At 40.7% G+C, this 21,777-nt stretch overlaps 2 protein-coding genes across 3 annotated transcripts in view; one reads left to right on the top strand and one right to left on the bottom strand.

The window, feature by feature from the left end:
* LOC110966537 (trafficking kinesin-binding protein 1-like) overlaps window positions 1-21,777 on the top strand; it is a 165,709-nt gene that overhangs the window by 24,958 nt on the left and 118,974 nt on the right. The window lies entirely within an intron of this gene.
* Window positions 1-21,777, bottom strand: part of ulk4 (unc-51 like kinase 4) — a 104,667-nt gene that overhangs the window by 28,623 nt on the left and 54,267 nt on the right. For both annotated transcript variants that reach the window (XM_022190426.2, XM_051957419.1), the window contains exons 26-32: window positions 21,279-21,330; window positions 20,510-20,604; window positions 18,029-18,080; window positions 16,329-16,488; window positions 14,695-14,787; window positions 9,409-9,457; window positions 4,253-4,358 (exon numbers count right to left, since the gene is read on the bottom strand). In XM_022190426.2, coding sequence (XP_022046118.2) covers window positions 4,253-4,358; window positions 9,409-9,457; window positions 14,695-14,787; window positions 16,329-16,488; window positions 18,029-18,080; window positions 20,510-20,604; window positions 21,279-21,330 — 607 coding nt within the window. The remainder of the gene's footprint in view (window positions 1-4,252; window positions 4,359-9,408; window positions 9,458-14,694; window positions 14,788-16,328; window positions 16,489-18,028; window positions 18,081-20,509; window positions 20,605-21,278; window positions 21,331-21,777) is intronic.

The following is a 21,777-nucleotide window of genomic DNA, read 5'->3' as shown; positions in this document are numbered from 1 at the left end:
AAAAATATGTAGCAAAAACAGACCTGGACAATACAGGTAGTGTCTATACACTGTATCCTCCTTGGGGGGTGGGGGATTTGGGCTGGAGCCTATCTCAGCTGACTCGGGCGAAGGCAGGGGACACCCTGGACAGGTCGCCAGTCTGTCACAGGGCTACATATACAGACAAGCAATCACTCTCACATTCACACCTACGGACAATTTAGAATAATCAATTAACCTCAGCATATTTTTGGACGGAAGCCGGAGTGCCCAGAGAAAACCCACGCGTGCACAGGGAGAACATGCAAACTCCGTGCAGAAAGATCCCAGGCCCACCCTGGGATTTGAACCGGTGATCTTCTTGCTGCAAGTAGGGCTGGACCCGAATATCCCGAATATCCCAATATTCGTTCGCTACGGCACTATCTGGATATTAATTTTGCTATCCAAATATTCGCCCAACCCCCCCGCCCCCCGCCCCTCCTGGTCGGACGTTACCGGGGGAAAGTATATGCAGCGTTACTGTCTTCCCTCAGCCTTCGGCCCACATCGGCACATATCGGCTCATCTCGTCCTGTGATCACATAAACATATACACATATGTCTATAACATATACACATATGTCTATGTGATCACCCCCTCCTCCCCCCAGACGAAAATATTCGGAGCTCGTCTCTTCCCTGCGCCTTCGGCCCATTTCGGCTCATCCCGCCGAGTTCTTCGGATCATTTCGGCTCCTCCATTCGTGTTTGTAAACACCACCCGAATGGCCGGGTGGCTGCCGACTCTGACGTCACGCTTCACTTCGTTGCATAAACACAAGACAAAATGCCGAAGACCTCTGCTGTTTGTGAATTCTTCAGTTTAATGAAAACAAAACGAGAAACCCAAACTAGCCTCACCTCAGCCTCCATCTTCACTGGCACACAGCACAGAATCCAGACGCAGCGGTGGCAAAGCCGAGCGAGGTGTAAAGCGCTGCCTGAAGAACAAACCAGCGTCTGATGAGACTGCTACAGACTCCGTACCCCCCCCCCCCCCCCCCCGGACATTACGGGGCGGAACGAATATTCGGATATTCGTCTTTAATAGGGCCCGAATATTCGGAAGCCAGAAAACAATATTCGGGCCAGCCCTAGCTGCAAGGCGAAAGTGCTAACCACTATTCCACTGTGCAGCCCCAATACAGGTTGTGTATTTCCAAAATATCCCATATGATTGTAGCAAAAACAACATTCCCTGATCTATCAGCCCCAAGACTAAGCTCTGACTGGACTGAGTTTATGGAACCAAAAAACAAAGTTAGGTCAAGATTGTGTTTAGGTTTAGGGTAAAGGTAAAGACCACCACATTGACACATTCTGTCATAACTGTAAATGCGTGCTTTGTTGTGATTGATGATTCACACTAGGATGTTCTTTGTAAAACAAAATGCTTAATATTACAAAATGTTTACAAATCAATATTTTTTCACTGGTGTCCAGAGATGGAATGCTAACTTAAGACACACTGCAAAACATCTGACACTAACTGTCAAAAGTGTTTTATCGATTTCCATTATGCAAAACTGTCGGTCCAGAGACCTCCTGGGTGTTGGTTAATATGAAAACATTAATATGGAAGACAGATCTTGGTGGTATAAATTATGCTAGGGGGTATTATTATTGATTGGACACATATGGACACAGTGTGAAAGAGCCATAATAGAATTTGTTCAGACTCTGTTTGGGGAAATCACCAAAACCAATTTCAAATGGCAATTTATAGATGCAAATTCCACAGAAACTAGATAACAGCGGCACAGAAGCAATTACCTGAAAAACTACTGTGAGTTTCTTATGGAAGGTCAAGAGACAGAACAAGAATTGGTGACGGATTAAACCCGGAGAGGAACCTCAAAGACCTTCAAGGATTCTGAAGACACACTGAGCCCCTGTGGACTTCTTTAATTAATTAAAGGACAACTGTACTTTAATTAACTGACACTTTGTCAGCACCTCGGCTCAGGACCAAACTGAGAGGGTTCCCAGGGAGTGAAGGCTTCTGAATCTGAGTTTCGGATAATCTACATACTCTAGATGTGTCCATTTTCTTATTAAATCATGCAGTGTGCTTGTCAGTTTTCCTACAAAATGGGTCTCAGTTTCACTCTCAGTAGAGGAGCCCTGGGCTTCAAATGCGTATATAATCAGATTACAACCTAGACTTTCTCCGTTAGTCTGCTACTTGTTCTCAAATTAAAACTGGGCTATCCGTGATCAGAACTTTATGTAGAGATCACATCCAGTTATTCCTCTTCTCTCACACACTATCTGCCACTCATTTTAACCACCATTTTCTCCTCTATCATCTCTTTCCTTCTCTCTGTTTCCATTCCAAATCCACCACATTCTCTCTTGGTGGATCCATTCTTCCCTCTGTCACCTCTCTGCTACCCTTTTTACCTCCTCGTTCCCTTTTCTGCCTCTATCATCCTCCCTCTCTTCTCTCCCATGCGTTTTTTTGCCATCTTCTTTTTCTTTCTGTTGTTCTGTTCTTCCTCTCTTTTTCTGTCTCTCTCTCTGCTTCCTCTGTCTTCATTCCCCAGGGGGTATTATCTCAGTCGGAGGCAAATCTGCCCAATTATAAACCTCATCTCCTCTCTCTCTCTTTGCGCACCCCCCCCCCCACACACACACACACTGCTGCATCCACACATGCACACACACACACACACACTGCTGCATCCACACATGCACACACACATCTCTCTGTTTTACACATAAGCACAAATACACTCACACAAGCACAAAAAACCCACCTCCCTATTTTGCTCTTCTTCACTGTCTATTTCTTCGCGCCTCCCAACACAAACACACGCACACACACACACACACACACACACGCACACACACACACGCACACACAAGCCTTCCCCTCCTCTCTCTGTCACACCTTAAAAAGCCAATTATACACGCTTCCTCCCTTTGCCTCTTCTCTCGTTCTCTCCCTCTCCCTTCCTTCTTGCCATCGCCACACTGATCTGGAGCGAACCACAATGAAAACAAGGGAGGAAAAGGAGAAGAGAAGAAGAGAAGACTGAAGAGGAGCCCAAAATAGAGGACAGGGAAGAGGGTAAAATTGGGAACAGCGACAAGGAAGGAAAGGAAATGAGGGTGCGAGATGGGGGCCGAGCAGACTGGAAAAGTGGATGATAGGAGGTGAAAAGGAGGGATGCGAGGAGAAAAACAAAGTAAGAAGAGACAGAGTGGGAAAGGATGGAAAAGAGAGGAGTGGAGATAGCGTTAATTGTCAGGCCAGTATTAGTGCTGGGTTGACAGTTTCTTGTTGAGAAGAGAGCTGATTGGATGATAATGATGCTGACTACTGAAGTGCCGCACTGCTGACCCAATGGAAACAGAGGGAGAGGAGGGGTTGATAGTAGATAGGAGTGTACTGACGAAAGGATGGACAGAAAGAGACACAAAATGATGGGTAGAAAGGAGGGAGAGAGAAGAGCGAAATGAACCCACAGTCTAAATAGAAACTCGAGAAAGCAAGTATTATTGTGTTGTGTTTTCATTGCCGTTGAGAGTTGCATTTACACTGTTGAACTGTGGGTCCCAACACATTTGCATATGCACACATCTCACACACACAGAGACACAGCAGCAAGCATTGTTAATTTACTGCCTTCATTCTGTAATGTTACATTTGGGCTGCATCCATACATGCTCAGGCTTTGTGCCTCAGTGTTCTTCCCTTCTAATTAAAGTCCTAATCCCAAACTAACTCTTCTGTGCTGCAATGGGTCTAAATTAACTCCTGAAAATGTACTTCTAAAAGGCCACACAACATAAATCTGACTCCTCCCCGTGGATCCACTGGAATCACTTGCAATTGGCAAGAAATTCTAATATCATTAAGTTTCACTGTGGCTGAAGGACAAAAAGCAAATACCTCAGCCACATTCACACACAGACACAGAGCCAGGGTTTCTGACCTGAATAAGCATTACGTTGCAGCAGGGAGGGCTAGAAATGATGTCAACAACTAACAGAACAATAACTAATGCAAGCAGGGGAGACACCTGATACCAACACAATGTGCAGAGGTGCAGGAGGGCCAATGACAGACGGGTCTCTAGGACTCACTAACCTCTCTCACTAATAATAGTACCAGTATAAGGAACAGCAAAAAAATGAAAGAGATGCATGGAAGAATGGTTTAAATCAGAGGAAAGTTGTTTCTTCCCTCTTTTCATTGATTAACCATGTAGATATACTGTACCTTGCTGATACAGTGGGTGCTGATCCATGACTGAGTCTCCGCTAAGATTACACAGCAAGACGACTGCATTCTGGACCACCCCACTGGTGACATTACTGTTGTTGTCCTGGAAAAAAAGACAGGACAACTTGGTTACAAATGACCTTAACCTTTTTGTATTTTACATGTAGCCCAAAGCTGAAGGTTTTCTGTGAAGCACTTTTTAAGAGATAAAACCAAACATCACACTAGTAGTGACTTGAAATAGAAAATGCAAACAGAGGAGAGGTAGTAAACTTCCAAACACTATGATGACTCATGCTGAATGAAGCCACATTTATACTTGACTTTTATCACAACACAAATAATAACACTCTGTGTGTGCGTCCTTGTGGGGCATCAGTCAGAGTTACTGACGTGCTTTGAAAACACAAACACACAGTTACTGATGACAATTAAATTGGCTTTAAATTTGATTTGATAACATGAACTCTTTTAACATACTGAAGGTAATACAAACTCATGTAATTGCACTCAAACGCCACACTGGAAACTTAGCTATTAATGTTTTTCTATTTGAATTGTTCATGTTTTTCTTCTATTTGCCGAACCTTTTTCTGCCTAAATTTGTCTCCTTTTGAGTTTGACACAATTAAGACCAATTCATGGTTTCCACAATCCCGTGCCCAGACCAATGCACGCTTTTAAAGGAGGCGCGGTTCTATTCAAAATAGACATACTATAGTGTATGCATCAGTCTATACACAGACTCATAGCCCCATGTTTTGAATGTGGCTCTGGTGGATATTCCTGGAAGGCTGGCTGTGGCTTTGTGCTTTTTATAGGATATAGGCAGGTATTTACGGATTAGTCTTCAGCAAATGTCGATGTGATTATTCCAGGGGTGTGCTGGGCACAGTGGACTGACATAGCACAGGATTTCTGGAGAATTTCCACTGTGTTTGGACACTGTCAATGAAAGATATATACTAATAACAGCACTTTCAGATCAACTCTTTAAGAATTATAAAGGTGTGGATAATGGAGAATATCTTTTTGTAGACTCTCCACAAAACAAGAATTTGTTTTGAGTAACATTTGTTTTTCTGGCACATGCACGGTTGAAGCACTTGCAGAGCATACAATCTGCACAGGCCCTAATGAACTTAGGTGGATCCATCCCGTGTACCCTTGTGAACATAAGTGAACCTTTGTGGACAGACGCCATCCAATGTGAGCATTTGCCCACTCAAGTCGGTTAAGACGACGAACTGGAGTCAGGCCGAGACCCCGATGAGGACGACGAGCATGCAGATGAGCTTCCCTGAGATGGTTTCTGACAGTTTGTGCAGAAATTCTTTGGTTATGCAAACCCATCGTTTCGGCAGCTGTCCGAGTGGCTGGTCTCAGACCATCTTGGAGGTGAACATGCTGGATGTGGAGGTCCTGGGCTGGTGTGGTTACACGTGGTCTGCGGTTGTGAGGCTGGTTGGATGTACTGTCAAATTCTCTGAAACGCCTTTGGGGACGGCTTACGGTAGAGAAATGAACATTCAATACACGGACAACAGCTCTGGTTGACATTCCTGCTGTCAGCATGCCAATTGCACGCTCCCTCAAATCTTGCCACATCTGTGGCATTGTGCTGTGATAAAACTGCACATTTCAGAGTGGCCTTTTATTGTGGGCAGTCCAAGGCACACCTGTGCACTAATCATGGTGTCTAATCAGCATCTTGATATGGCACACCTGTGAGGTGGGATGGATTATCTCAGCAAAGGAGAAGTGCTCACTATCACAGATTTAGACAGATTTGTGAACAATATTTGAGAGAAATGGTGATATTGTGTATGTGGAAAAAGTTTTAGATCTTTGAGTTCATCTCAAAAAAAATGTGAGCAAAAACAAAAGTGTTGCGTTTATATTTTTGTTGAGTGTAGCTCCATGGGGTTTAACTATGGAGACTCTGCTGGCCACTCCATGTTTTCAAGCTTACCATACCATGTTGTTCTTTTTTTTTCTGGCGTAGCTTGGACTCATGCTTTGGGTCATTAGTAGGATGAACCTCTAACCAACAAGGAACATACCAGAGGGTACTGCATGGCGCTGCAGAATGCTGTGGTAGCCGTTTCAGTTCAGGGTAGGGTTGGGACGATACATGATATTATCGTCTATCGCGATAAAAGTGTCCCACGATAATCGTATCGTGGCATTTTTATATTATCGTGTTATCGTGATACAGGCAAATATCATGATATAAGTCAAATATCATGATACAACTCAGAAATTTTGCAATGCAAAGTCAGTGATTTTGTCCCAAATAATTATAAAACATTCATTTTTCTTGGGGTATGCTTTCATGGCAACATATGTTAGGACAATTTCTTTGAGGCACAAGTGTAAATAATATTAAGTATTAAGTATCAACAATTAAAAAAAAATTTAGTTTGAATACAGTCTTGTGACAAGACTCCACACTGAATTTCAATCACCTGTGATGACGTGAATGTGGCAAATTATTCCATAAATTTTGTATTGCGATAACCCTACTTATGGTGATAATTTTTATTCCATGTATCGTGACATAAAATTTTTGTATCGTCCCAACCCTAGTTCAGGGTACCTCTCATTCTGTACAAGTCACCGACCCTGGATCCAGCAAATAGCCCCAGATCATCACACTTCCGCCTCCATGTTTGACAATTGATGTCACACACTGAGGGACCATCCTTTCTCCTACTAGATGGTGTACAAAAACTGCCTGATGAACCAAAGATTTCAAATTTTGATTCATCAGTCCATAATACCTTCTTCCAATCTTCAGTAGTCCATTGGTGGTGTTTCATGGCCCATGCAAGCTGCTTTGTCTTATTCTGACATTGAAGCAATGGCTTTCTTGCTGCAACTTGAACCGCCAAACCTGCAACTCGAAGTCTTCTCTTCACAGTTGAAACTGAGACTTGCTTACTACGACCACTATGAAGCTGTTGTCCTGTTAGCCGCCTATCACCAAGCTGTTGACTCTCAGAAGCTTGTCTTCTGATCCTGTTATGACTTTGGCTCTTCCAGACTTTCCTGAGTTTCTGAGTGTCTTTTGATGGCGAAGAAAACTCTACTCACTGACATCTTGACTTCTTCACAATTTCTCTGTAGGAAAGAACTACATTTTTAAGTGGTATGATGGTCTGTCTCTCTTCTATTGTTAATTGCCTTTTCCTCACCATTTTTATAACAACACTCTACTTTCTGCAGTGTAGTACTTATCAAATGATGCTCTGGAGCGCATGGTGCCACGGTGTGTTCCAACACTACTTTTGTCAGTAAAATGTGCACAGCATGGATCTTTTTTTTGATCATCATTTTGTCATAGAAAATGCATATTTGTCCTGTCAAATCACTGGTGAGCAGTTCAGTAGGTCTTGCAGGCTTATGGCATTTCTAGTTAGTATTAGATATCAGGGAATCTACTACCACGGCCTTTTCAGTGTTTCATGGACTTAATTTTCAAAGTTGTTACTGACACATTTTACTGACAAATACACAAGAACACAGCAAACTGATTTGATAGAATGGTATGTTGTATGTAATAAGAAAATATTTTGTTGTAAAAAATGTGACCAATGGACAATTTTAGCTAAAACATAATTTAAGCAAAAGATTAAATGATTTCTAAGCATATAGTTGCAGTAATGGATTGATTTTTAAAATTAAACAGGTAATACTATTGTTCTTCCTCTTTCTCCCATCTTCTTTGCTACTCCTCCCAGTACTCCTGTTCATTCTTTCTCCTCCTCCTTACAAATCTTTTCTCCTTCCTCCTATAGTAATTCTCCTCTCCTTCCCCCTCCTGCCCCCATTTCACTATTTGATCCTCTCTGAGATATATCAGCTCTGCCTGCGGGGTCTGTGCACATCAGTCTGATCTGGGTATGGGCTGATAAGCCTGGCTGGTACTCATCATGTGCAGTTGCCTGAGGCTGAAGACAATGACATCAGTTCACGCCTAGGACAACCTGCCTGTCAGCAACAACAAATGACAAGGCTAATCTCTTTTCATCTTTATGGACTAATAACCCATAAAAAAGATTGTAGAGTACATCACAGAAAGCATAAACCTGGCAATGTGCAGTAGTAAACCAATGTTTAACTTGCACTTTAACTCATAGAAAATTCAACTTGTTTAAGTAGTGCATCTAAAGTATGTATCGTATCAGAGTTTGACTGCAACAGTCCACTCCGAACAGTCTTCAGCTTCCTCAAGCGCAGCAACCAACCAGTTAAGAACCTTGGCCCAGCCAGCATCCTGAGGTCCTTTCATGTCTGAAGCAGAACTACTTCATCATCTGGACAAATACAATTAGGTGTGTTTCTCCATGACAAGTGTGATCACCAGCGACAGGTGTAATCAATCCACATCAGAGAGTTTCAGGCAACATAAATCAATCCATATGTGAGCAACATAGACAGCGTTAATGGATCCAGACATGACCGGTTCAGACAGGAGTAAACAATCAGGAGACGAGTTAATCAGACCGTTGGATAACAGTGTTTAACATTCTGCATCAGCTAGTCGGGGCTGGACAGGCAGCCAAGCAGAACACTGATTATTAAGTGCGTGCGTGTGTGTGTGTGTGTGTGTGTAAGTGTGTGTGTGTGTGTGTAAAGTCAAAATTGTTTGCTGCAGCACCAGTGTTCTGATTTGCTGAAAACAGTCTGTATGGTGCTGGTGAGAGTGTTAGATTGTGTGTATGCAAAAAGGGTCAGGTGAAATAAATTGTTTACTGGAAACGCTGTTATGCCTCACTGATAACTGACAAGTGCTGTGTGTCTGTGTGTTAGCTCTTAATAGCGGAGTCCATATTCCCACTCTATTAACCCTTCCTCCTCTCTATTGCTGACCTGCCAGTCAATTACACCAGCCCTCTAATAGGTCAACACCACTCAGGCTAATTTACATAAATACATCTTTAAGGGTTAGATGGAGCAAGTGAAAGAGGAAAGAGAAGGAATTAGACATAGTATAACTGAGCTGTAGTAAGATGGGGCAGAATTGCCATAAAAAAATGCAAACTGTGAAAAGTGGATTTGATTAGCTGATTGTAAGTCTATTTAATATCTGACTGACTGACTGATTTAAGGATTGGCTCAATGCAAACTAATTGAGTTTGGTTTCTTACCATAATGAGCTGAAAGACTATTGGTAGGATCCCAGTATGTTTGATCAACCTGAAAAGGAGACAAAATACACAATGAGACAGCGGCAGGAAAATGAGGGTGAGGAATTAATTTAATGTATTCACACATTCTTCACACATGCAGACACACTAGGCTGTTTCATCTTCATTAACGTTGGAGTTCTACTACAACAACTCCTGTCTGGCACCAGTGGAATTGGGAAGAGAAAAAAAGAGCAAAAGAGGAAAAGCGATGAGAAGAGATGAAGTGAGAGGAGGTAAGGGAGGAGAGGGAAGGACATGGAGAGAGGTGATGAGCGCTAAAGAGAAGATGAAGTAAGAGAAGATTACATTTTGCAAAGAGGAGATTAGAGAAGAAGGGAGAAGATTTGGGCAAAGAAGACAGAGAGGTGGAGGAACAAATGAATGAAAGGGGGAAGCAGAGAGGGAAAAGAAATAAGTAATGTGGTTAAATCCACATTGAAAAACTAGACGGCAAGCTGAGAGTAGAAGAGAGAGGGAGGGAAAGGAAGGGGTGACTATATTAGCAATGACATTCAGTGAACTTACTGATTAAGCTTCTTTCATTCGGTTACTGTGTGGTTGGAGTGTCTACATGTATGAACACACATCTTGTTTATGTGTTTGTGTGCATTAGAAAGCACCTAAGCATCGAGGCTGTAATTGGAACAAAGCTAGTTTAAATCAGACAGGTGCTAATATGCTTAAGGTAACAAAGGCTGTCCATTAATTTAAAAATCTGTCTTCACTCTAACTATGATTTATAGCTTGCTGAGCAGGCATTAGACAACCTATGGAAACATGTATTTAAACAAGCTGATTCAACACTGTCTAAAAAAGTTCTCAGCAGCAAACACTGTGTTTCTCCTCATCACAAAGGTAGAAGATAAAACAGCAACAGAACTTTAGTTCATGTGACACTCCTGAAACCAGCTTATCATGATGGTGTATCAGCAGGGAGATATTTTCATTTAATAACAGTTAGATGCACAGGTAGAAATGCATCTGATCAGCAAAAACAGCAAATGGTCATCTTAGGTCACTGTTAGAAATGTTTTTAAATTCCTCGTTTTTACTGTATAGACTGCATATCTTAAATTCTGTCCTCTTATAGACATATAATTAGTGTCGACGGCTTGTTTCAGCTGATTACCTTTGCTGCAGTCCTGCAACCTTCTGAAAATCATACATGTGCGACACCTTTCATGTGTGTTGAGAACATATTCTCCACAAAATTGCACTAAAATTTCACCATCAGCCTTCGCAAAATAAACTGGGATTGTTTGGAGCAAGCAGGTGTTTTGGTCCGCACTTAGTGTTGGACCTGATGCTTAATATTTTTCTTTTATTTTAAATTTTTTGGTTTTAGTCGGTATTACTAGAACACATATTAATTAAATTGTTGGACAGAATTTATGCATATTTTGGTAAATCTGTTTTCAGAGTGCAAAACATATCTGGAGCTTATTAATTAATTCACATCTTCATCAACTCTGTTGTGCAGTGGTTGGTGGAGTTGGCCAGACGCCACCATCAGCACCACCGAAGTAAAACTTTCACAGAAATTACAGCTAAGTTTCTTTTTAGTTGAGCAGTACGCCATTCTCCATCTTCTATACTGAGAACAGTCACTGTCTATGGGTGCAGGTTGCTTGTAGAAACAAAGCTGTGGACAGCAATTATATCTTTGTAGTAACTGAGAATTTTTGCTGTATACCTTATGTTAAGCCTTTAATGCGCTAATGTGTGTGTGTGTGTGTGTGTGTGTGTGTGTGTGTGTGTGTGTGTTTGTGGACTGGTAATTATAGGGGTTGTGGGGACCAAATGTCCCCACAAGTATAGGAAAACCAAAAGAAACGTCACTTGTGGGGACCTCGGTTGGGTCCCCATGAGGGGAAACAGTGTTTTCTTGGCTATGTTGTTGTTACTGAAAAAAGTAAAAGTGCAAAAACGTTTCTTTAGGGTTAGGCATTGTTTTGGTCTGGGTTAAGGTTATGGTTAGGGTAAGGGTTAGGGGTTAGATATGAATGGGAGTCAATGGTATGTCCCCACAATGATAGGAATGTGTGTGTGTGTGTGTGTGTGTGTGTGTGTGTGTGTGTGTGTGTGTGTGTGTGTGTGTGTGTGTGTGTGCGTGCGTGCGTGCGTGCGTGCGTGCGTTTATGGTTGTCGATGTGATGGATGGCCTCCTATTAGGGAGGTGACAGGCTGAGAGGATGAGAAGACAGGCCAGGCCGGTACAACATGATAAACTGGACCACCTTTAAACTACCAGCCATATATCAGTAGACACAGTGCACAACACCAGACACTGAACAAACCAGAGCACAACAGACGACATCTAATAGAACAAACCATCACTGCATCAGTCACACATCAAATCTACATGCAAACAACAGAATTAGCTTCATTACAGAGACCACAGTAACTATCCCAATATGGACAACCACTAAATTAGATTAATAGCTGCTCTTTTCTCGTCATATATTCTGTTGCAGCTGCCAGACACAGTGCTTAATAAAGCTAAGAAAATGTAGAAAATAATCTAGAAGATTTGGGAAATGCCATGTGGACCTTGTTATTTATCATAAAAAGATAATAAATTCTAAGACGAAGGTGGTATGTTTTATTTTAACAGGTAAAAATGTGTCAACTTCTATTTAAAGTGTTCCATGGAGTAACAAAATGACAATATTATTTAATTTTAAAATAATTTAATAATATTTTTCATGCATTTTTTTTACACTTGTGAGCAGTAAAATAAGCTGTTACTTGCAATTACAGGTTTTTAATGTGTTAAAATGATCACTTTGTGGTTAATAAATCTGTTTTTCTTTGGATTAGAGAAATGTAGGTCTATGTCAAGGTCATAATTAAAGAAAACAAAAGGAACATGCATAGATTCTTAATCACGACAAAAATCCAGTTAAACGAAGCAATACTTGGCTGATAAGTGTGAAAAGGCTTTGCCACATCCATACACATTTGGAATACAGACGCATAAGGACACTGAACATACATGGGCAAACACACACATAACCACACAGTATTAGGTTTTCTGGCTAAAGGTCATAGTAAATGTAGTTGTTTGAAGGTGTGTCTGGACTGTGATAATGCAGAGAGAGACAGCAGGCTGCCTTCCCAACGTTAATGTCCCCAATTTACCATCTAATTACCGCTCGGCTGGCTTCATAGCCACACTTATCTAACCAAGACCCAGGCAATTTAATTTCTGATTGTATAACCGCAGTGATGGAGGGAAAGTTGTGGAGAGAGGGCACAGAAAGAGAGAAATGTGGACTCATGTTAATAAATTAGAGATGGTGAGAGAAAAAGAGCGAGGGAGACAGAAAGAAAAATGTAAAATGTTGTTAATAATGTCAGAGGAAAGGAGTGAAAGAAAAACAGATGTAGAGAGAAGAGTGCTGACACCAATTTGAAAAGTTCACGTCACTCTACTTGTGTCAAGGAAAGAGGGGGATGAGGAGAGATGGAGGAAGAGGAGGATGAAGACGAGAGGGGGTAATATTACTGATAAGAGAAGTAGGGGCATATTCAGCTATGAGGACGAACTTTAAACTCTGGAAGCGGGAGGGAAGGAATGGATGGAGATGGAAGGAGAGTGGGATACTAGTGATAAGAGATTTATTGAGTTATTGCTGAAGTAGATAAAATAAGTGGATAGAAGCAGGGTAATAAATGAGGGAAGGACAAAACAGAAGGTTAATCGTGGTTGTTGTAAATTAATACTTAGTATCTAAAGATGAAAGATTAAGCAAGGAATTATAGACGAGATATAGAATACCTGACTATGTACATTTCAGTCTCTGTGACCACGTAGTAATCCACAAATATTGATCATTCCTGCATTTTTCAGCTAATTAACCAAGTTTGGAAAATAAGGCTCTGATTCCATCATTTAGTGGATGAAATCTGCGACATCACACCCAGTTTTCTCCTCCTTTTGCCTCCTTTTCTCGCCTGAGTGATGCACATCTACTCATTCTCCCTCATCCATTAGCACTTCATCCCTTCTATCCTTCACCCTCCAACCTTAGCAACATTTTCTTTGCCTTTCAGTGTTACTTTCTTCCCAATCTATCCTTCTTAATCTCTTTCTATCTTTCCTTTCACCCTCCATCCTCACACTCTGCCTCCTTTCGGTTCACTTTCTATCTCTGTCAACAGCTGAAAAGAGAAGACGGATGGCCAGAGAATCAAGACTTACTGACAGCTAATGTCAGATCACATCTGTCAAACAAACTAAGATCAACACGCACACATGAGCACACAAATGTAGAAACCACACACATATACACACACACCTAAACACACAGGTGAGTCAGGAAATCAGCAGATTTTCTGTGCAACAGCAACACATCATTACCCATTTTTATTTTGGTGTCAGCTGACTGCTTTTTCATGAGATGTTTTTACATTCCAGAATAGTGAATTACTTCCACATTATGCAGTAGTGAATCTTACTTCAACACCAGCAATAATTTTGTCTTAGTGTCATATATTTAAAGAGGCAGCAATATATTTTTAAGCAAAGCTCTTCAGGAGCAGCTATTATGCTGAGATACATCAGCACAGTATGTCAAGTCTGTACACATCTCGGCTGATACAGCACCTTATGTCTGTCACTAAACAGATTACTAATGTAGAAAACAGCAGCTTTAAGAAGGGTGAAGAGGTTCTTGTTGAATACAGATCAGCCGTGCAGCTGTGCTGGTGCTGCTATTAGCTCAGGAGGTGCATCAGCTTAGTCTACAAACAAATGATCCTCCATGAATATCTGTATGCTGTAGTGGGCAAATAAATCACTGCTTATAAGTGTGAGTGGGTTTGTTTCGTGCGCTTGTGCACATTTATCCGTGCGAGTATGTGTGCTCGGCTGTGAATGATTTGCAATGCTGAACTGGGAATCACCGGCCTTGGCATTAAAACATTACACACAGCGTGCCTAAAATGTGCCTGTGTGTATTTGAATCTGCACCTGTTAGGACTGCAAAGCACTTCAGTGCTACCAAATCTTAGCCTTGGATAGAGTATCACAATATTGGATTCCAGAGGATCTCCACTTAACAAATGTATTTCTTATACAAAATTTCAGTTACTCAGTAATCAGGCATGGTAAGAGTTTTTTCTCCTCTTCAGTGTGCAAAATCATGTTACTAATCTTTCTATTAAGATGCGTTTTGGTATTTTGTCGCTCCATTTTTGTATCTGTAATTAGTTGTGAGTGAATGACTGTGGATACAGTACCTGCAGATCTGAGTGTTGTGTTCAGTCATCGATACGAGCAGTTTGAGTGCATGAAGTGGGATCGGCTCTGCTGCACGAAGAAGAGCCTCGTACCTAGACATAAACATGCCTGAGTATAACATTTGGCTTTCGTAGTGTTAATAATTAATGCACTGTTCTGATCATTAGTAACAGAGTGTAAACTAGAACAGATCTGGAGAGAGGGGTAGAGGCGAGGGGGAGGGGAGAACCAGGATTTTAATAGGAGAAGGAGAGATAAGGAAATATGGCAAAAGGAGCAGAGGACAGAATAAGAAGAAGAGGTAACACATGAGGCAACCATGCTGGTAAAAATCATTTTAAAAAAGGGGTTGTAAATATTACTTGTACTGGAAGAGGCTCTATATATGCACATAACAGATGTAAAGGAAAAGTGAGACAAGCACAGCACAAACATCAGCATCATCCATTATGTATTCTTGTTATTCTACCATGACGCAAACTTCTGCAAAATACACTCTGCCCTTCAGGTACAGTCATTTAATGCAAACACTTCTAAAGACAGATGAATGTCAGTGAACTGTTGCAGAACATAAAACGTATTTTGAGGAAGGATTTTGATGTCAGCAAATCGTCATATCACTACTATTTGGATTTACATGTAGCTGCCTTCACTAGACTGCCAACTGTGTGAAAAATCTCTTCACAATATGAAAACTTTACCAGTACAGAATTTATGATGGTTCGGTATTCCTGTTTTGACTTCAGGAAATCTGAGTCTGTTCCTGAAGCTCAGATTTGACATCACCACCTGTGTTCACTGAGCTCTAAGGCTTTAAAGAGGACCTATTGTGCTTTTCCTTATTTCTTGTCATATATATTTATTGTTAGAATTTTGAACATTCATATTAAATGAGGCAAAAGTGATTCCTGCGAGAATAAAAGCTCAGGCTTCAGACTGACTGAATGCTACGTTTCCAGCAGTTGTTTCTACTTTCATTCTAAGCCAACGTCAGCTCGTCGTGGATTTCTTTATATGGTTCTCTGCTTCAGGCACAACACGCCCACGAAGTCAAACTGCGGTTTTATTGGTAAATATATGTAAACGTAGTACTGCCTGATTGCTATTACAGGCGTTTCATGTACTTCTGCTTGTTTCAGACAGTGGATGAACTGAGGGCTGCATAAAGGGCCAGTGTAACATATTTTTCAACTGTGAATCAAGCAAAACTACTCTAGTGGAGACCTAAAATGAAAATACAGAACTGAAAAAGGTGCAAAAAAGGGCCTCTTTAATGTATTTTGCCTAGTAGCAACAGTATTCAAGCTGTTTTGGTTAGAACATCAGTGTAATGCTACTATTTACCTGCATAAGCCAAGGTCAGACTTCATACAACATTGTCTTGGTTGTCAAAGGGAGTCAAAAGAAATGTTTTAATATTAAGAAACATAAATGATAACTGACACAAAACAGTGGACAGGAACCAGATTGAAGAGCAATCATGAAACTAACTGTATTATCACAGTTCTTTGGTTATGCTGCACTAATGTAAAATACTGTTCAAAGAGACACTTCTCTGTTGATGCAGAAGCCAAAACTAAATGGGGAATCCGGAGACACTGTCAAAATGATACTTAGAAGGAGCCAGACCAACCTCGAAAGCAGAGATTTGATGAGCGATAAAATCTGACCACTGGAGCTTCCGTCTTCTCTTCTTTCTGTTTTCTTATTGTCCTCAGGGTCATCACCGTCCTCGGCCAGCAGGACCAGACTGAGTTCAGACAGAACTCTCAAAACAAACACCGACCACTCAGCTGTCGCACAAAAACACCAACAAAGGAGACGACAGAGACTTTATTAGAAACACATATTAGAAAACATTTCTGAAAAACACACAAATGCATTTTCCTTTCATAACTGACTTTTCAGTTCCAAGGGGATAATAATATGCAACAACAGTTTCGTCTCACATTTGACAACTAAAAACAATCTAGACCATAATTTTAGATGTGATGGGGATTTGTTGATATAAAGGCAGCAATGATGCCAAATTGTAGAAACAAACTTTAGGATGTCACATGCTTTCAGAGTAAGTAAAATGATGCTCAATGGCATGTTTTGACCAGATCAGTATCTAGACATTGCTGTTGCTATTACAGGCTCCTTCTAGGACAGTTAAAATAAACAGAAATAATCACATTAAGCAGAACATCAAAAACCATACCAAACACTTGCTATTATGCAGGGAACTGAATAATACACTAATGCCATATTATACAACAATCAACCACAGTATTACAACCACCTGTCTAATACTGTGTAATACGCATTAGGACATGGACACAAGGACGTTAGCAGCAGATTGTTTAGGTCCTGTGGGTTATGAGGTGTTTCTGTGGATCGAGCTTGTTCATCTCACAGAAGTTTGATTCGTTTGGGACATTGGGGAGTTTAGAGGGAAGATCAACACCTTGAGTCTTGGTCATTTTCCTCCAGGCAGTTTTTGCAGTGTGACAAGGAGCACTGTCCTGCCATTAAGGAGTGCTGTTGACATGACGGGCGTGTTTGGTTCGCTACAATGTTCAGTGGGCTATCAGAAAACCACCACATGAATGGCTGGACTCAAGCTTTCCTACCATCATACTTGCATTGTAACAACATGATCAGTGTTACTGTATTGAGTTTACTTGTCAGTGGTTTTAAAGATGTGACTGATCAGTATTTATAGTACATAAAAAGATAATGAAATACCAAAGAGGTCAGGGGAGGACTCGGACTCTTTTTAGACCTCAAAAGCATGACATGATGACAAGGAATTATTGTTGCCCAAAAAAGGGACATTATATTATTCAAGGCTGATGACTGACTTTCTCCTGTGTAGAGCAAGCTGTAATGACTCACTGAAGGCCAAAACCAAAACACTTATATGAAATATTGTGATAGCACTTTCCAGTAGACCCTGCAATTCATTAATGCAGAGATGTTCACAACCTTAAACATTCAAGGTTAGCTGCTTGAGCGCCTCTTCTTTGTAATCCATTTTCACTCCACACCTATTCATCTATCTATTTTTCTATCTATCCATCTACCTACCCACCCTTTTCTCACATTATTTTTTGCCATTTTTGCCCATGTTTGATAACAAATGGGAACTGAGGGGAAATTAATGGGGTGTAAAAGCCAGCAAAGGCCCCCAGCTTTCTGCTCTGAGGATGCTGCCATACTTCCAAACCTGCTGTTCAACTTTCCTATTTGCCATTTCGCCCTCACTCTTTCTTCTATCACTCTGACATTAGCTTCTCTGCCCACATCTTCTCTGTCTCATTGTCTAAAAAAATGGCCCACCACTCTTACCATTTCTGCTGAAAGCCAGTGTTGTCAGAGGAGGTAGGATGGCGTCCACAACCTTCAAGAAACATTAAAAGACAAAAAAAGAAACTTTATACAGGTCATACTTTGCTGGTCCTTGATCACAGCACTCTGGAAGAAGCCGACTGTCTTCTCTGGTGAAGCAATAACAGAATCTGGCAGAATCAATTACGGTCTGGTGTTACATAAGTTCAGCTGCAGATAAAATCATAGGCATGAAACAGCTCAGGTCAGAACAGTGGAAAATTAGCTTGCCAGTGCGCTGAGGGCTTTTATGAACAGAATATAAATATTAGTTCAATAGTTCACTGCTGTCCTATATTTTCTCATTTGAGGGAAAAAAAGTATATCGATAAACTAGAAAAAACAAGTTAATATACATGAAATCTGAAAACAGGATGTATTTTTAGATTAAGCTGAATAGGAGACGGTGCACTATATTAATTCTGTGGGAATCAACCATGCAGACCGCTGTCACACAGGATCAAATTACTATGGAAATGCACTGTTGAATGATTTCTTTGATCAAACACAGGACACACACGAACACGTACTTTCGCAACTGTCAGAGCCCTTATTTAGGCATGAATCTGTATTGCATGAATTTGCATGATTACTAATATTACCATAGAAACAAAACTGATGCTGACTGAGTGTGTGTGTGAGGTCATTACATTGAAAGCCCGAGAAAGAAAACTACAAAGGATGTTGTCCACCACCTAATGGTCTGTGTATTAATATCACAGCCATCAAAGACTGTGTGTGTGTGTGTGTGTGTGTGTGTGTGTGTGTGTGTGTGTGTGTGTGTGTGTGTGTGTGTGTCTGTGTGTGTGTGTGTGTTTGTGGGGAGGTTTGGTGCATTCTCTGTGAACTCAGAGCATGTCCCTCCAATTTCTGAAATCCTTTCTTGTCCCCATTTTTCCATCTGGGCTCTTTTACCCAGGTATCCCTCCTTCTTGTCCACTGGTGCAAAAAAGGACAGTTTTTATTATCATCTCTACAATTGTAACTAAACATGACCATGAATTAAGAAATAGGCAATGTTACATCTAATTTATTTATTTTTTAAATCAACCACCTATTAGTTTTACGAGTAATAGTAATTCATTAATTGTTACTGACTGTGCTGCGCTGTATGTAGCGTGTTGTATGTGACTGCATATTGTAATAAAGCCGTTTATCAATGTTGTAAAGGAACTTCCTATTTTTACACTGCATGCTGAGCTTTTTTCTATGTCCTAAATAAGACTTGACACTTTGCCTTGTACTCTAAATTTTTAAACTAATGAAGCAACCTTATGGGCTCAATGAACATTTAGCGCAGTAGCAAAATGCCATTTTTATGACCATTCTTTTCCACTTGTTTGTATTTTTTAGATATATTTTTCTACTTGCGTTTATCTTATATCTTTTCTACTGCTTAAATTTCTAAGACATTAAAAGGGAACAACTGTAACATAAGCAATTTCTCCTTAGAGATCAATAAATCATTTCTGATTCTGAAGCTGTATTTGTTTATAGCAGCTTAGTTTTTAAAGGTCTGTGTAGGCAGTAAAATGTGTTTTTATTGTTTTTTTAAACATTATAGTTCAACGACATGCAGTATTAACTCAATTCCTGTCTATCACTGTTTTGTTTATGTGAGTAATATTTATATGGTAGAAACACACATTTAACATATTCCTATAGTGACAAAGTGGCTTCTGTTTGCTGTGGCAACAAAACTTACTGCAAACTTTACTTAAACTGTGACAAGGATTCAGAGACGTAAACTAACTCCAGTGTGTCCTTGTCCAGTGGGCAATAAAAGTTAATCTGAGCTGGCTGCTGGTAATTAAAGTGTCTTCCTGTGTTATTGACTATCAGTAGCAGCGAGCCTCCTCTTTGCTGCTTTCTTCTATTCCTCATCTCTTTCCTTTTCTCTCCCTCCATCCTGTCTGCTTCCTGCTGCTCTTCACTTCCACACGTCAATAGTCATTAAACACAATCCCGTCGTATCGTCCCGCACACATCCACAAAAAGACACACAGATCCGATGAGGCTCCGTTGGTTCAATAGTTGATTAGTGTCTTGCCTAATAGCCCACGAGTTGACCCTCCGTCCTCTGAACACTAATGGACAAGTTTAGCTGACTGGAAGACACACACTGAATATACGAGCAGGGGCCACAATATAAAAAATCGACTAAAGGCTTCAGTTATTCAGGAAAATACTGCAAGATACAAATGAGAAACAACAAAAAAATCTATGTTGAAAATGTGACAGTTGCAGAAACACAACAGAAGAACAGGATGATGACAGGTTGTCTCCAAAGTCCCATCAGATGCAACGTACTGACATTTGCTGAATATCACAAGATACCTGTCCTATATTGCTTTACTAAACTTTCAGACAGGCAGCTCACACGGACAGACAGACAGACAGACACTCAAACATTCAGTCTGTGCAGCTTCCACACATACTTACAGCACTGTGATATGGAGTAAGGAGAGCATGGTGCTGACTCAGGACTTCCACAACGGACAGCGCTGTTCTAATCAAGTCTTCACATATTGCTGCACCTAATGGAGGATGAAATATTATTCAGCACCACTGAGTCATGTCCCCGATGAACACCTTGACACACCTTGCAAGCTGACCAGCACTGAAATCGTCTTTTCCAACAGTGATTTATTCTAGTAGTCAGTTTGTCGCTGCAGTATGGTTGATATCGTGGCCTTTGAGCAAGGCACTGACCGCATCAGTTGCTTCAGATGAATGAACAGCGGTGGCACTCCGCACTTTGCCTCGTACACATGCATCTATAATTCAGTGCAACACCTGTCAGGGCTGTCTCTGCCTCCCACACATTCTTTATTTTTTTCTTATGAGTCAAAGGTGACTTGGGAGTTAAAGTGTGGATTTCACAGCGAAACTTTATATGATTTGGATTGGAACCGAGACCACGTTTTTTTTTAGCTACAGAGGTGTCCTCATGTTTCGTCTTAATTTAACCAGATAAATTAAGAAAATAAACTAAAAAATGGTATTCAGCACCTGAAGCAGCATTCACATTCACATTTACATTTAAGAATCAGATAAGAGGGGATGATTAATGACAAACATGAAGATGAAGAACACATTGCTAATTACATAACAAGTGAATACAAAGCACATTTTGAAAAATATATAATAAAGTAGAAACAGTAGTAGATAATGACTGAACATGTTCAAACAAAAACAAAAAATGACTCACCCACAGCGCCGGACAGATTTGTTTCGTTGGACTCTACAGAGGCGATATAGTTCTGACACAGAGAGAAATGGTAGAAATGTCATGTTTACAAACTCCAGTCACATTTAAAATTATTTTATTGTGCTGTAACTAGAGACGTTTGCTTTTATTTTTCTTTTAATGTACTACCATATGCTGGTACAGCCCAGGCTGTAAGAATTTGGACATTTTTGCATGTTTTAGCACATTCAGTCTGAAATATAACTAGACCAGCCCTCAGTAGATGGCAGAACCACGCCCAGACCTCTAACTCCACAACTGAGCAGGAGACCTTAGACCGATCTTCAGTGCCAAGTTTGATTATCCTGACTTCAGCACTTGCAGAGATATCTGAACGGACATACACACATACATACTTACCCAGCCAGCCAGATACCGAAGCGAATGTACGTCAGGTGTGGTTAATAATACATACTACATTAAAGTGCATAGTCTCATTATACACAAATTGCAGGAACAG

This window comes from Acanthochromis polyacanthus, chromosome 12 (assembly GCF_021347895.1).
Source record: "Acanthochromis polyacanthus isolate Apoly-LR-REF ecotype Palm Island chromosome 12, KAUST_Apoly_ChrSc, whole genome shotgun sequence".
NCBI classification, from domain to species: Eukaryota; Metazoa; Chordata; class Actinopteri; family Pomacentridae; genus Acanthochromis; species Acanthochromis polyacanthus.
Note: the sequence above shows the minus strand (reverse complement) of the source record. Positions and strands in the feature narration are given on the sequence as shown.